Source organism: Gorilla gorilla, chromosome 21, assembly GCF_029281585.2.
Source record: "Gorilla gorilla gorilla isolate KB3781 chromosome 21, NHGRI_mGorGor1-v2.1_pri, whole genome shotgun sequence".
In the NCBI taxonomy this organism is placed as follows: Eukaryota; Metazoa; Chordata; class Mammalia; order Primates; family Hominidae; genus Gorilla; species Gorilla gorilla.
Window position 1 is genome coordinate 31,227,976 of NC_073245.2, and position 15,345 is coordinate 31,243,320.

General features: G+C 40.8%; 1 protein-coding gene across 7 annotated transcripts in view; it reads left to right on the forward strand.

Moving 5' to 3' along the window:
• KIZ (kizuna centrosomal protein) overlaps positions 1–15,345 on the forward strand; it is a 120,578-nt gene that overhangs the window by 93,818 nt on the left and 11,415 nt on the right. For 6 of the 7 annotated variants that reach the window (XM_004061880.5, XM_019017417.4, XM_055373573.2 and 3 more), the window contains 2 exons: positions 9,048–9,152; positions 12,854–12,950. In XM_004061880.5, the coding sequence (XP_004061928.4) occupies positions 9,048–9,152; positions 12,854–12,950 (202 nt within the window). Of the gene's footprint in view, positions 1–9,047; positions 9,153–10,981; positions 11,118–12,853; positions 12,951–15,345 lie in introns of all 7 variants that reach the window. The other variant, XR_002003904.4, reaches the window with a different exon arrangement.

Consider the following 15,345-nt stretch of genomic DNA (forward strand, 5'->3'; position numbering starts at 1 on the left):
CAGAGTCAGTATTCCATAGCCTGTATGATCTGTTGTTGTGAATATAATCTACCCCTTTTATTAGTCTAGTTGTTGTTCACTAAAGAATCCAGGTGGAAATCAAAGATGAATTTTTATATCTATAAATGTATAGTTTTCTGTATATAATAAGTAGTATATAATTAGATGTATTGATACAATATATATTAGTTATATATTATATATCATATATCATTATAGATGGTTATATATAAAATCCTTAATTATATTAGTTAATAAAATTAATATTTTTACGTGGGCTGAATCCTGGGATACCAGAAACCACAAAAGATGGTATCCCTGCCCTCACTAAGCCTCCCTCATCTCTAACCTTTACAACAGTCCTATAGGGTAAACATTAGTACTCACCCTACAAGTGGTCAAACAGAAACTTAGAAAGGTATCCTGCTCAAGGCCATGTAGCTGGTGTGTTTGATCTTGAATTGAACTCAGACTTTAGGATTTGGGCCCTTGAACTCCTTCTATTTCACTGCCCTGCCTCTTTTATTTATTTTGGTTTTTTATTATTTATTTATTTATTTTTGAGACAGAGTCTCACTCCATCACCCAGGCTGGAGTGCGGTGGCACGATCCTGGCTCAGTGCAACCTCTGCCTCCCGGGTTCAAGCGATTCTCGTGCCACAGCCTCCTGAGTAGCTGGGATTACAGGCATGTTCCACCAAGCCTGGCTAATTTTGTATTCTTAATAGAGACGGTTTTGCCGCGTTTGCCAGGCTGTACTCGTATCCTGGCCTAAAGATACCCACCCACCTTGGCCTCCCAAAGTGCTGGGATTACAGGCGTGAGCCGCCACGCCTGGCCTACCCTGCCTTTTTTATTTTACCAAAAAGACAACTGCATCAGAATGTCCGGATCAATTAAACATCAGTGTACATCATAACAGAAGATGGGCTTTGCAAGGCTGCTTCTGAGAGCAATGATAAACAAAGCTTGCCTTTCCTTTCTCTTGGGTTAGGCCTGGAGAGGTGGGCAGCGTGCAAGGATTTTCAAATGCAGCTCATCCCGAGAGGTAGGCCTTTTATAAAGTGGGGCAAACCTGAGCCCAGCTGGGCTGCTGGGAGGTCGGTTTCCCTGAAACACTTCTGACCTAATCTGTAGGTCAGTTTGCCTGAAACACTCAGGCCATGAGGAAAGTGATGCTTATCTAGATTGGGAGAGAAAGTCTGCCTTTTGAACTACTTACATCCGCAAAGTGAAAATTTCCCACGTTGACAATTTTATTTGTATTCACACTAAATTTACCTCTAAAGCATTAAGTGAGTTTTAGCTTTAGCAGATGATGCAGCTATGCTAAATGTCATAAAAATACAGCACCTAGCACAGTGTCTGGCACAGAGTGGGCACTTAATTTGTCAAATGAATAAAAATGGGGATATTAAGGAATTTTCTTAAATGCTTGATGATTCAGGACAGAATACTATCTCTTTCAGTCATGCACTCCACCAATACTTTTCCCACCCCACGTGCCCATCCTGGCAAAACTAGTCTCCTTAAGCTCCATGTGAAAAGGGCTCTCAGCTTTTATCTCAAGAGGATTAAGCCTCTAAGAATGTCCGTTCAGACTCTCATTCTTTTGACACCAATTCTCTTGGTCAAGCTGTGTTGAAAGTGGTTGCCTGACTGTGCCATTCCTCGTGGATATTCTTTGGCAAGCTGAAATATGCAGGGTAATACTAAGACATCCATTTAGAGTCTTTCCAGGAGGTCAGTATAGATTTGGAGGGTGCCACTTGGAGTTCTAGGCAGTGCTTCCCAAAACATGATTGCTTGAGTTTTACATCAATTCGGAAAAGGGCTGGAAAGATATAGTGGCTAGGTTGTCACTGGTGACTGGATTTATCCTGGGAGGAAAGACTGTAGTGATGACTTTGGGCTCCCAAAGCACAGTGGCATAACACCACTAGTACTGAGGTTTTACCGAGAATGTGCTTCACCTGTCCTATCCCAGAACATTTTCCTGACAAGACTCAGTCAAGACATATTACCTGTTGTGCCTGGAACAGGAAACCCCCAGCTTGTGCAAAACCAGGGGAACCACTGTGTGTTGCTGGATTGTCCATTGAAAGTCCACATGGCCCTGTCTCTGTGCCAGGGATCAGCCTGCTGGGGCTTCACCCATGGAGCCTGCTGCCTGCTACTTGCGGTAGCAAAACAGTCCTCATTATATTGCAGGGCAGTGCTGTTTATTTAACATGGTCATTAAAGGATAAAAGGTACTTTTCTGAAGGGTCTTCTGGACTGGATGCTTCTATATTCAGGGAGATGAACTCATAAATGCCAAGAGAAATTCTCCCCAGCGGTTCATGGTAGAATCCCATGTAGAGTTTTAGAACATACCCATGCCCCAGCCACACCCTTGTGCAATTATTTCTGAACCTCTGGGAGTGGCACCCAGGCATAAGTACTTTATAACACATCCAGGTAACTTCTTAGGTTTGAGAACTGTGGAGCAAGGGTCTCAGTTCAAAAGAGCCCTTGTAGGTCCTGTTTTGAAGCACCCTCATTTTACACAGGAGACTCTGAGAGAGAGACAAAATCGGGCTTTAAATATTTTAATAAAATGAGGGGTTGGAGTGTATTATTTTCCTAGGGCTGTTGTAACAAAGTATCACAAACTTAAAACAACAGAAATGCATTCTCTCACAGTTCTGAGAGCTAGAAGTCTGAAATCCAGGCGTCAGCAGGGCCCTTGCCTCTGAAGGTGCTAGCCAGTGGCTCCTGGCTTGTGGGAGTATAAGCCCTGTCTCTGCCTCTGTCTTCACTTGGCCTTCTCTTCTGTATCTCTGTGTCTGCTCTTCTTCTTAGAAGAACATCAGAAATTGGATTTAGGGGCCACTGTAAATGCAGAATGATTTCATCTAGGGAACCTTAACTATTATATCTGTAAAGAACCTATTTCCAAATAAGGTCACGTTCTGAGGTTCTGGGAGGACATGAGTTTGTCGGGTTGAGGGGAACAACATTATTCAACCAACTACAGGGAATGAGGAAGGACTTCTTCATATTTTACATTTTTAGCATCCAGTTCATCTTCTACAGTAATTATTCCTGAACCTACTATAAATAATGGTAAAGATAATATTGCCATTTCTAATTTCTCTCATTAAATAAATCATTGAGTACAAATGGCAAAAATATACTGTTTTTAAAAAAGCTATTTAAATCAATAAAATACAGCTTTCTGATGAAGATTACTCAAGTTTTGAAAAGTTAAAGGTTTCATGAGGTTGAGAGTTGAAAATTCACCTCTCACGACTGAACAGTGTTAAATGGCAAGAAGCAAAAGTGTTTCAGCTCGTTTTGGGAATGTTGGTTAAAGGTCAGTTTCAAGCCTGGAATTTGTTTTCAGGTTTAATTGTTGAGTTGCCCCATAGAAATTAAGACTATGATATAAATTTCTATTTTCTGAAGCAGCCCCAGACAACTCATGTGAATTAGGCGGGTCTCTTCTCGTGTATAAGCCGTCTTCCTGAGAGTGCAGAGAGCAACCTTGACAATGGAATTTGCAGGCCCAGGTCTACAGATGGAGTGGAGTTTATTGCAGAAAGTCTGGATGTGAAAAGTGATTCTGGTCACGGACCCAAACTTGTGTATCTTCCTGCCTTTTTAAAAAAAAAATTCCTAAATATATTTGATGACTTTTCTGTATTTTCAGAATTGCAAAAGCAGCCATATCCTATTTTCTCTCTCTCTCTCTTTTTTTTTTTTTTTTTTCAGAGATGTGATCTCGGCTAACTGCAGTCTCTACTTCCCAGGTTCAAGTGATTCTCATGCCTCAGCCTCCTGAGTAGCTAGGATTACAGGCGCCCGCCACCATGCCCAGCTAATTTTTGTATTTTTGTATTTATAGTAGAGATGGGGTTTCACCATGTTGGTCAGGCTGGTCTTGAACTCCTGACCTCAAGTGATCCACCCACCTTAGCCTCCCAGAGTGCTGGGATTACAGGTGTGAGCCACTGCACCCGGCCTTATTTCCTTATTTTTTATTTATTTATTTTTTTGAGATGGAGTTTTATTCTTGTTGCCCAGGCTGGAGTGCAATGGCATGATCTTGGGTCACCGCAACCTCCGCCTCCCAGGTTCAAGCAATTCTCCTGCCTCAGCCTCCCAAGTAGCTGGGACTACAGGCATGCGCTACCATGCAGTGGTGTAGATAACAGCGTTTCTCCATTTTGGTCAGGCTGGTCTTGAACTCCCGACCTCAGGTTATCTGCCCGCCTCAGCCTCCCTAAGTGCTGGGATTACAGGCTTGAGCCACCCCGCCCAGCCCTTATTTTTATTTAAGCAGATTACTAGGCAAATGATTTCTGGATTCTCAGTGATAATATTTATCTTTTGAAGTAACTTGAGAAATATATCTCACAATTTTTATTTTATTTTGCAAAAATGACCAAGTTTGCAGTGTCAGCAACACACCTAGTACAATTTGAAAAAGCACTTAGGTGTAGAAATATGTGAAAAGTAACAATGCTGAGAAACTCAGTGGACAGAGAATATTTTTCAGATTTCATTTTAACTTCATATAGAAATAGCAGTTATCCTTCCTTACTCAAACATACCCAGTTCTCTGTTGGTTCAAGGTCGGTTTTTTAGCCGTAGTGATAGTATTGTTTGCATCTCCCTTTGTTGTTTTTTTCTGAGCCCAACTCTTCTTTTTTTCATTAAGGATTTCTGCAAAAGCAGTGGGCAGATTCCCTGCCTCCAAGACACCCCTTAGAGACTGGTGAACCACGTGTTTGTCTGGCTCTTGTAATGGGGTGTTAAAAGCACTGGTTCATCAGATATTTTCTTTTTATTTGTAGATTTAGAAGTATTTTAGCAGGTGTACATTTGCATATAAAAGAGAAAAAAGATAAGAAGTTGAGGCTTTTTCTTTCTCCTCTCCTTAACATCATCTCTCTCCCACCTCTTTATTCAGCATGTTTTCACTTTCTTTCTGTAGCTGTTTCTATTTTCTATACACAAAACGCATATCAAAAAGAAAAAAAAAACAGTCTCAGCAATCCTTCAGCACTTTGCAGAAAGATAGATGATTGGGTTCAGGCAGCTTATGTAACAAAGTAAGGGAAAATACATTTATCTCATGTCATCAGTCAGGAGTTAATAGACAAGGATAGATTTTCACCTTCTGGAGCTGTAGACTGCATGAGATGGCCCCCCTTGCCTTGCCTTACATTTTAAACTACAATATTTTCTACTTTTTAAACTAAATCTTGACGCAGATTTGAGTATATAATCAATGCTTGAACAAAAGATTCAGAACCGAAATCTTGAGCATGCGTGTGTGTTTGTTTCTGTGTGTATCAGAACATTCCAACCGAAAATGATTGTATTCTTTAGAAATGTTTGTTTTATCTAAACATTTTCACTACTCAGTATTTTCTGAGAGTTTAACTTTACTAATGGGGGGAAGTGTTTCCCTGGATTTCTAAGTCAGGCTAGAAAGTGAAACCTTTAAAGCAACCACCCAATCCTCAAATTTTCAGACTTACAGTTTACTTGCAGCTGAGAAAACTAAATTCTTTTCACCTTGGAAATATATCGACTTTGTCCCTACCTTGTTTGTAACAGACTAACTTGAACTTCTAGAGTCATTACTTTTGCTCCTTTATTTGTTCATTTATTTAATAACTATGAATTTGCAGAGCAGCAACAAAGTGGAGCTTTTAACTGATTGGTTCATCACTGTCTTTCTTCCTTCTAAAAAAATCCTGGGCCTGAATTGCCACACACCTCATGTCCATAACTTTACACTCTTGCTTCATGAAACTAGCATCCTGGCCAAGTCTTCTGGGCTGTTTCAGGAGGATGTCTGATTTGTTTGAGAACTCCTAGAAAAAGTACACTCTTGCCTCCAGTCTGAAACCTGGTCTGTTTGATACAGACACCCCCTTAAAAATCTTCATACAGCTGATGCATCCTCCCTGGGTAACATGTTCCAACAACCCTTTCAACAAGAAAGCTTTTCCTAACATCTAGCTTGTATTCTTTGGCTGCAGTTTTTCCCTAAGTGTTCTTGTACCACTTTCAGTGAACACAAAAAGTTGCTCACTACCATCTAGTTTGGAGGCTACAAATATGTTCTGTTTTGTCTGTGCAGTGTTTTATTTTTAAAAAGAAGAAAGAAAAGGCAGAAGTCTGGCAAGACCAGGACCACTTTCCCACCAGGCAGCAATTGGCTGGAGCCAAGGAGCAGCTGTGCTCTATAGACAAGTCATGTGCCTCCTTGCCTGCTACAGGGCAGGCCCTTCCTGCTGCTCCTGCCTGGCCATAGTCACTTATTGGAGGTACTTGCTTGGTTGGCCCTAGAGGCATCTGGATCCACAATGCCCACCCTGTCCAGTCTGTTTGCAATATCTGAACTTTCCTTCCCTTCTCCAACCTTGTTCTATGCAGACTATATATTCTTTAATCACTTCTAATTTGTTTTAGCCAACCCTTATTAATTTTGTTTTTCCTGTGTAGATCATCTCTCAGTCTTTCATAAATAGTTTGTGTAACAATTCTGACTAAATAGGGGGGTGATGCATAGGGAGAGCGACTCCATCTCCCATGCATCTGATCCACAGTTGGGCGGCAGCAGTGCTAGGCGCTCTGCCCTCTCCCGCAACTTTGACGTCTGTGGTCCTGCCTCAGTGAGTGTCATTCCTCTAGGTGAATGCACTTCATCTTTGTACCTTTTAAACTTCACTTTGCCTTTAGACCATTGGAGGGAATCACACTGGGATTGGGGGTGAGAGATGCGCCCAGCAGTCCTCAGCCTGATCTCGCCAGCCCTTTAGGACTCAGGTCAGGGCAGCTGCATCCCAAATAAAAACTGCCCAGGTGGGCCTCGGTGACTCTCCTTGGAGAAGGGCCACAGAGGCTTAAGGATGAAACACCAGTGAGGTGATTGGGAAGTGGTGGGCTCTGGTTGTGTGGGGCAGGAGAGTGAGCCATCTCAGGATGGGTGGTTAGCCAAAAGCTCCTGAGCCCACACTCTTCAGGAAGGAAGGGAGGGGGACCAGAATGGAAAGTGTGGAGCATAGAAAGGGCTCATCTTTTCCAGAGTATCAAAATGGTCCCTTGTTGCTAGAAGTGATCTCACTTCACATTGGTAATTTCCTCCCTTGCTAACCTCAAACCAGTAATACTATCAGCCCTTCTTCTGTTTGGGCAGAATGCTTAATCCCCCCCAAATCTGAAATTACCTCAGGACTACTAGCTTGATATTTCTCACAGAAATCCCCTTCTGATTGCCAGTGACACGTTTTCCTGGTTTCTGAGAAGCAGGAGGGCCGTCTCACTGGAGTCAAGTGATTTGTCTTCAGACAATGGAGAAATGAATTTGCAGCATGCAGCTCCAGCTTCCAGTGGCCGGGAGGCTTTGTTTATCAAGAAGCTGCTCCTTTTTTTTCAAATTTCCATCTTTGCTATCTTTTCCTTGACGAAATAAGTTTAATTGAATGTAGAAATAACGTGGTCATTAAGATCTGGACTTGTATCTTGAGAGCTGAAAAACTTTTTGGTTGATTTTTATAAAATAAAAACAAAACAGGGCATTTTTACCTCTTTTACACTGACTCCTTACCTTTAGAATTCAGACACTATGTCTTTGATTTTATTAATATTATCCCTCTTTCACAGTTACCTTACAGTATATTTGAAGTAACATGGATGTTAGGATTAGCCGGAGGGCATCACAACACCATCCCATTGGAGCCATCCTAGGACAATGCGACCAGCATCATCAGGAAACACTTTCGTCCCAGCGCCCCCCCACACATACACACATTACACAAAACAGCACTTTCCCCTCTGTATGCACTGTGTCTGATGTTTTCTTTATCAGATTTTTCAAAATACTAGTTTCAGCGACCTAAACTGATTTCACAATCCAGCAATGTTAAAAAAGTGTTGCCTTAGAATTTATTATATTCAGAGCAAAGAATCCCTGATCTGTATATATTTTAATTATATACTATTTAATATTCCAAAGTATAATGTTCATTTTAAATACTCATTTTTATCTTGACTGATTTTCAGTAGAGCAAGGTAAGTTGTATTTTTATTCTTCAGTGTGATGGTAGTTTTAATCCAGTAATAGGGTCTCATGGTTAAGTTCTTAAATGAAGCCAGCAAAAGCAGGAATCCAACCTGTTGCCAGCCCCTAGCATTGACAGTGGGACTCCTTTTATGTTACATTGAAGATGTAGACATGGATGCTGTTTTGTTATGTCTGTGCTGAAACTCTGATTCTTCATCCTGCATTTCATCTGGGTGCCCTTGAAACTTAGAGTAATGGGGAAGGTTGTGTCACTCAGGTTCTTTACGTATTTTTGTTTACTTTACTGTTTTTCCCAACAGTCTTCCCCAATTTCACTTATAGCAGATGCCATTAGAAGCCCTACATGGCCAAGAGCATCCTATGAACATGAGCAGGTGCAGGCTGCCACTGATCCCTGTGGATGCCTGGCTTTGCTCTCTACAAACCCGTTCTCGCTCCTTCCCCATGGCAAGACTTGGTTAGATTTCCTCAGCTGTGGGACTCTGAGCTCATCCAGCTGTCACCACCCTTCCTGACCCTCTCCGCATTCCCCCAGCCCTGTCCCAGAGCCCCTGCACTTGAGTGTGAGAGCCCAAGAGCCAGAGCAGAGAGAGTTTCTAAGTGACCTGACCACCTAGGAAGACTTGCTTTCTCTTCTGGTTCATTCCCGTAGCTGCCTCTACAAGGCCCCGAGGGAAGTGAAACTGTTTTGCTGTGATGGGGAACCTATCCACAGACCCACTCAAAACAATGACTATGATTTGGCTGCCTCAGATAAACTCATACAGCTTGTCTTTGAGTCTTGAAACCCGGGTTCAACTAAATTGTTTTTTGTTTGTTTTCAGAATGTCTAAAAAGTGACAGTTCAAAAAATAATAATTTGCATGCATTTAAGAAGTGTTAATCTCATAGGAAGAATTTAAAAAGCTTCTTTCTGGGCAGTAAAAAATGTAGTATTTCTGTGTTTTTCTTTAATCAATAGAAACAGAAGCCTATCAGTTGCTGAAGAAGGCCACCCTTCAGGATAATACAAATCAAACTGAAAACAGGTTTCAAAAGACAGATGCTTCTGTGTCACACTTGTCAGGTAAGTAAGAGCAGATGGCAGTGTCCAGGGGCCCAAAGTGGCAGGCAGGGCTGTGTTCGGGGAAGGGTGGTTATTCTTTATGAAGGTTTCTGGAGTTTGCTCTGTAACGAGCTGTCACCAGGACAGAATGAGCTAGTACTTTTTTATCCTTAGCAAATGGACATGTGGAAAAGCCCTTTTGTTGTGTCCTAGACATGTGCTGGCCAGCATGGCAATGGCCCTTCCAGGCCCTGGATTCTGCCAAGCATGTCATGATAGTGACTTGTCACTAGTGACCCTGAGAAGACACACCCAAATTCCTTCTCTTCCCCACGGCTACTAGTGTCTTAGTCATTCAGTGGGCAGTGTTGTACTGGGCTGCTTTCCCTCACCAGAATGTTGGGGGATTTTGAGTTCTTTTACTGAAAGAATTATAAATCCCAGGAATGCTAAATTTTATTTTATTTTATTTTATTTTATTATTTTATTTTTTATTTTATTATTTTTTATTTTATTTTATTTATTTTATTTTATTTTATTATTTTATTTTATTTTATTTTATTATTTTTTATTTTATTTTGAGACAGGGTCTTGCTCTGTCTCCCAGGCTGGAGTGCAATGGCATGATGGCTTACTGAAGCCTCAACCTACCAATCTCAAGCAATCTTCCCTCCTCAGCCTCCCAAGTAGCTGGGACTACAGGTGCGCACCACCATACTCGGCTAATTTTTGTATTTTTTTGTAGAGGTAGGGTTTTGCCATGTTGCTCAGGCTGGTCTCAAACTCCTGGACTCAAGCAATCCCCCTGCCTTGGTCTCCCAAAGTGTTGGGATTAGAGGTGTGAGCCACCATGCCCAGTGAGGAAAGCTAAATTTTAAGCTTAATTATAGTTCCTTCAATTTAAGATTTTGTTTTAATTGTAATTTTGTTTTTTTATACTTTGTTATTATACATCTATTATTTTCAGTGGTTTTCCTTTCATTACACCAGTTTTTAGAGTATAAGTTACCTCAGTTTCCTTTGTGAGAGTAAATGGATTAATACAGAAGGAAATCCACATTAATGACTTTCTTAGCCACCATGCCATAATTTCATCTAGCAGAATGAACAGTGATTTCTAAATAGCATGTAATTCCCAGTCCATATTCAGATTTCCCAGTTGTCTCAAGGATGTCTTCTGCAGCCAGGCACAGTGGCTCATGTCTGTAATCCCAGCATTTTGGGAGGCCAAGGTGAGAGAGCTGCTTGAGGCCAGGAGTGCGAGACCAGCCTAGGCAATATAGCAAGACGCTGTTTTTAGAAAAAATTTAAAAATTAGCCACACGTGTTAGCATCTTCCTATACTACCAGCTACTTAAGAGGCTAAGGTGGGAGGATCACTTGAGCCCAGAAGTTTGAGGCTGCAGCAAGCTATGATCACACCACTGCACTGGGCAACAGAGCAAGACCCTATCTAAAAAGGAAAACAAAAAATGTCTTTTTCAGACAGATATTTTCAAGGGACATACTTACAGTACATCAGACTTAGCTGTGTTTGGAGAGCTGATTCCTAGATAATATTAGTGGTTAAAGTCAGTTGCGGCAAAATTCAGTTATTTTGGTGGTATTGAGGATTTGGTGACCAATGCACATTAAGTGCCCAGCACAGTGCCTGATAGTGAAAAGCCCCCTGGGAGAGCCGGCCATTGTGATGTTAGTGGTGATTTGAACTCAGCAAACATAAGACATTGTAGTTTATTGAGTTATAAAACAGGGCCTCTGTCCTGATGGAGGTTGTAGTCACTTGCAAACTCTTAACTGTTTGCTTTCCATGACCTTCTTCACATTTAAATCATGGAATTTGAATCCAGAGGGATATTAGAAAGAATGTATTCAACACTCCCATTTTACAAATGAGGCCCCAGGAGAGTAACACCGTGCTCAGAGCCTTTCAGCTGGATAGCTGACACACACACTTTGGCAAGTGACTCCACACATCTGTTTCTGGTAAGTGTTATTTTCAATAGTTAATTGGACAAGTGCAAAAGATGAGTAAATTTGGCCGGGCACTGTGGCTCACACCTGTAATCCCAGCACTTTGGGAGGCCAAGGGAGGCGGATCACCTGAGGTCAGGAGTTTAAGACCAGCCTGGCCAACATGGTGAAATCCTGTCTCTACTAAAAATACAAAAATTAGCCAGACATGGTGACAGGCGCCTCAGCTACTCAGGAGGCTGAGGCAGGAGAATGGCTTGAACCCGGGAGGCAGAGGTTGCAGTGAGCTGAGATCACACCACTGCACTCCAGCCTGGGTGACGGGGCCAGACCCTGTCTCAAAAAACAAACAAACAAAAAGATGAGTAAATTTGACATATAAGTTGTAGTCCCTTCGATGTGTATCAGAAATTATGGATTATGGTACTATTAATAACCTTGTACTTAATGCATTTTTATTTTTATTCATAAGTGAAATGACACTCTAGGTAGTATAGTCAAGCACCCCTAAATTCATTTCCCTTGCCCCATACTCAAAATTAGACTACATGTTTTGCAAGATTCCAAATTTTCTGGCAGTAGAATCATGGAAGTGCTCCTGCCTATGTTTGCTGTCACTGTCATTGTAGTCAGATCCTTTGGCTGTGTTTTGTCTTCTACCCTTACTCTCATTCTGATCCTAAGGACTTATCTGAGCCCCAAAGAAAAGCAGAAAGTGGGCTGGGAGGGTGTAGGGCAGCTTCACAGTGTTGTTAGAAGTAGCAGGGATGGGAGGTGGTGGTGTACTCTGCACTCAAGAAGCCCACCCCACATCTAACTAATGAAGAAGCAGTGCATGTTTCACTTACTCCTGAGTCTTTGGACCTGAAGGAAAGCCACTTAAATAAACCTTGAGGCTTAGTTTTCATATCTGAAAACACCTCCTCCTGGTAAGCATGTGGACACCCTCTTTGGGCTGAATGTGGACACATTTTTAAAATAATCACTTTGCTGCAGAGTGTACATGCAAGCAGGCAGGTTACAGGTTAGAAACTCAGCAGATGCTTTTTGCAAAGATGCCCATGCATGCTGTATCTGTGATTTTGACTGCCAGTTAAGAAGCAGACCTGTAGCAGAAACATCCAAGGCTGAGAACTCCCAAGAGGCAAAGATCAGGGATTGCCCTGCAAACTGGGGGCATTGTGGGAATATCCAAGTCTCTGTCTCCAAAGAAAGAGGTGGAGTGTGCATCCTCCTCCTCAACCTTTAGAGGCTGGTAAAGAGTGGCCTTGATGATTTTCAGTGGAGATTCTTTCTCCTCTGTGGGATGGAAAATAGAGGATTTTACAGAGGGGCTTAAGAGTAGATAAGGTGGGTAACTGTTATCCACGGGTCTCAATTATTTCTGAGCCCTGGTTTGCTGCCCGTGTGTTATAACAATGGGAATTACCCAGTGCTTTGTGACACAGTAGAGATCCATATGCCTACATGTGCATCTTAGTCATTTAAAATTGAACTGTTTGGATGATTTCAGTTTTCACTTTTTGTGGCTTCTGTTTCGGTATCACAGGAAAGTGCCTCACTCCCTTTGGGTATTCTACCAGCATTTCATTCTCTGCCTCAGAAGCTCCCTTGCCTTCTGTGGCTTGAACAGCATCTTCCTCTGTTGGCGTTTGTTTCACCAAACTTACTGTGAGGCCACTTTATTCATTTTGTCCCATGGCTGCATGACAGCTAACCCTCACTCTCCATGTTTACGCTTATCACAGGTTTGAATATTGGCAGCGGTGCATTCGAGACAAAGACAGCTAACAAAATTGCTTCGGAAGCTAGTTTTTCATCTAGTGAAGGAAGTCCTTTGTCAAGGTAAAGTTGTGAAAGCCTTTCTGAATAGCAGCAACAAGATGAGAAATGTCACAGTGCAATGAATTAAACTCTGGCTGCGTATTATTTTGTTGTATGACTTGGAGGGTTATGGTTTGGGTTTTTGTTTATCTAAAATAACAGTTGAAACTTTAGTCTACCTTTGAAAATATTTGCACCAGAGCCAAGTATTGTTTTGCAGCTGTTGTTTCCTTGGTTTAAGACTCAATTGACACCTCAGTGAACCACAAATTAGCGTCTACAGCTGCTCGCAGTAGGACTGCTTAGAGACCACACAATGGAGGTTGTCAGAAAAAGGGCAGAGAGAAAACATCAGGCCTTAAAAGAAATAAAGTGGCATGTTTCTTCTTTTTGTGATGGCTAATATATAAACTAGTAATTGCTGGATATTCATTTTTATTTTCCTCTTTTTTTTTTTTTAACCAAGTGTTCAGGCTAGATTATTCTTTCCTTTTCTAATACTTTCTTGCTTATTTTCCATAAAGAACAAAATTTATCTTTTCACATTTGTCAAACTGTAGCACTCGCTTCTTGTAAGTTTTTTGAGCTGTGTTAAGAGAGTTGTGTGCTGAATTTGTCATTAACATAAAATACTAATCACAGTAGCTTCAGGTCACTTAGAATTTATAGATGGGAATATAAGCCATCACCTGATGAAATACCCTACTCTTTTGCTTTGAGCTAAATATTGTTTAAAATGGCATAGCAACTTTCCTTTTGGAACAGCATTGCTCAGTAAAAAGGTGTCCTTCAGATGATTATTTCAATTAACTGCTTGTCTCTGATGAAATTTTAGAACAGGAATTTTACATTTCTAGTATAACGTATAATGTTCCATAAGAGAAAATGATTTGAACCAGAAATGCTGAATTTTTTAAATGAAAAAAATCCTATTTTTATTCATATTTTATAAACAATACAATGTTTTTAGAACCTGGAGTATATTAAAATGAGATTGAATTTCTAAAATTATAGGTTTTAGAAACTTGACAAGTTCAGTTTTAGGGAAATAACTCATTTAATTTTCAGAAGTTATTATTTTTAATGCCTGAGTTTTCATTCATATTTTTGAAGGAAGTGGGAGGTAAACGGGACAGGAAGAGTGTTAAAGTATTATGTTATTATGATTATATTATAAATTCAAGTTCTAGGTCTCCTAAAAGAAAGTTTAAAAGACAGTAAATTCTACAGATAATTTTCAGGGCCGAATGTTACCATTTGGCTTAATAATATATAGAGGCACTAAAAAACTCACTTCTTCCTAAACAGTCTTTACGTAGGTTCTTTGGGAAATTTTTAAAGACATTGAGAAAGCAATTGGATTTTGTAAAACATTTCTCAGTCTAATAATTTCACATCTTGTCTATATTTTACTAAACTAAAATCAAGCATTTTCCTCCTTCAAATTGAGGCAGAGGTATTTTGTTATTAGTATCGTTTCCGTATGAAATTAATTTCCTAATAAATTACAAGTAATCTCATCATCCCCTTTAAGAAAACAAAACAAAACAAAAAACACCAAAAGGCCTTGAAGGAACTCTTGGTTCTAGGCACTTGATAATAATCCAGTGATGAAAAGGTCTGGGTCCAGAGTGCGTGGGTTTGGCGTGCTGTTTGTCACGGTTTGGTTCTTGTGCTGGGCTTGGTGGTGTTCATATGCCACCCTGGGCTTTGGAGAGCTCCAGTTTTGCTGTTTGTGCTGGATTCACTGAAATTTCTTAGAGGCTTACATTTAAGGATCCCACTTACTGCAGTCACTCCTTGTGCTTTATTGCTTTTACAAGTGGTCTCGAAACCCGGTACTTGAGAATAAACATAACAGTGCAGTGCTGCTGTAGCACTTTTAAAATTCTTCTTTGCTCTATTTTGTCAGTGAGCTGATGAGCAACCTCAAAAAAAAAAAAAAAACCCGCTGGACCTAAAAAAAAAAAAAAAAAAAAAAAAATGGCTTCCTCTGATGTCCTAGGGACAATAATTATGATGTGCTAGTTAAGCCCAAACTACAGCTGAGGGATTTTACTTTAAAGCAGCGGCTTGGGCGCAAAAATGCATTTATAGCTCTTTGTCTGCACCTCATTATGTGTGGGCCTGATTCATTAAGTAATTGGTTTGCAGTTGTTTACATGAGTATTAAGGCCTTCTTTTCAGCCGCCTTTGAGAGATACATTGTGCAAATGTTGCCTGTGATGAATGCAGAATGAGGGCCAGAGGGTCCGTCCTATTGGCTAAACAGTGCACTCCTGTTGAAAAGCCAGAGAAAGGGATTGGGTGCTGCTTTGCATAGCAATGACTTTCTTAATAAGCGTTACAGATTAATACACACAAGCTATAAAAGATGCAAAGAGATACTCTTAGCACATTTATACATGCTCATTTC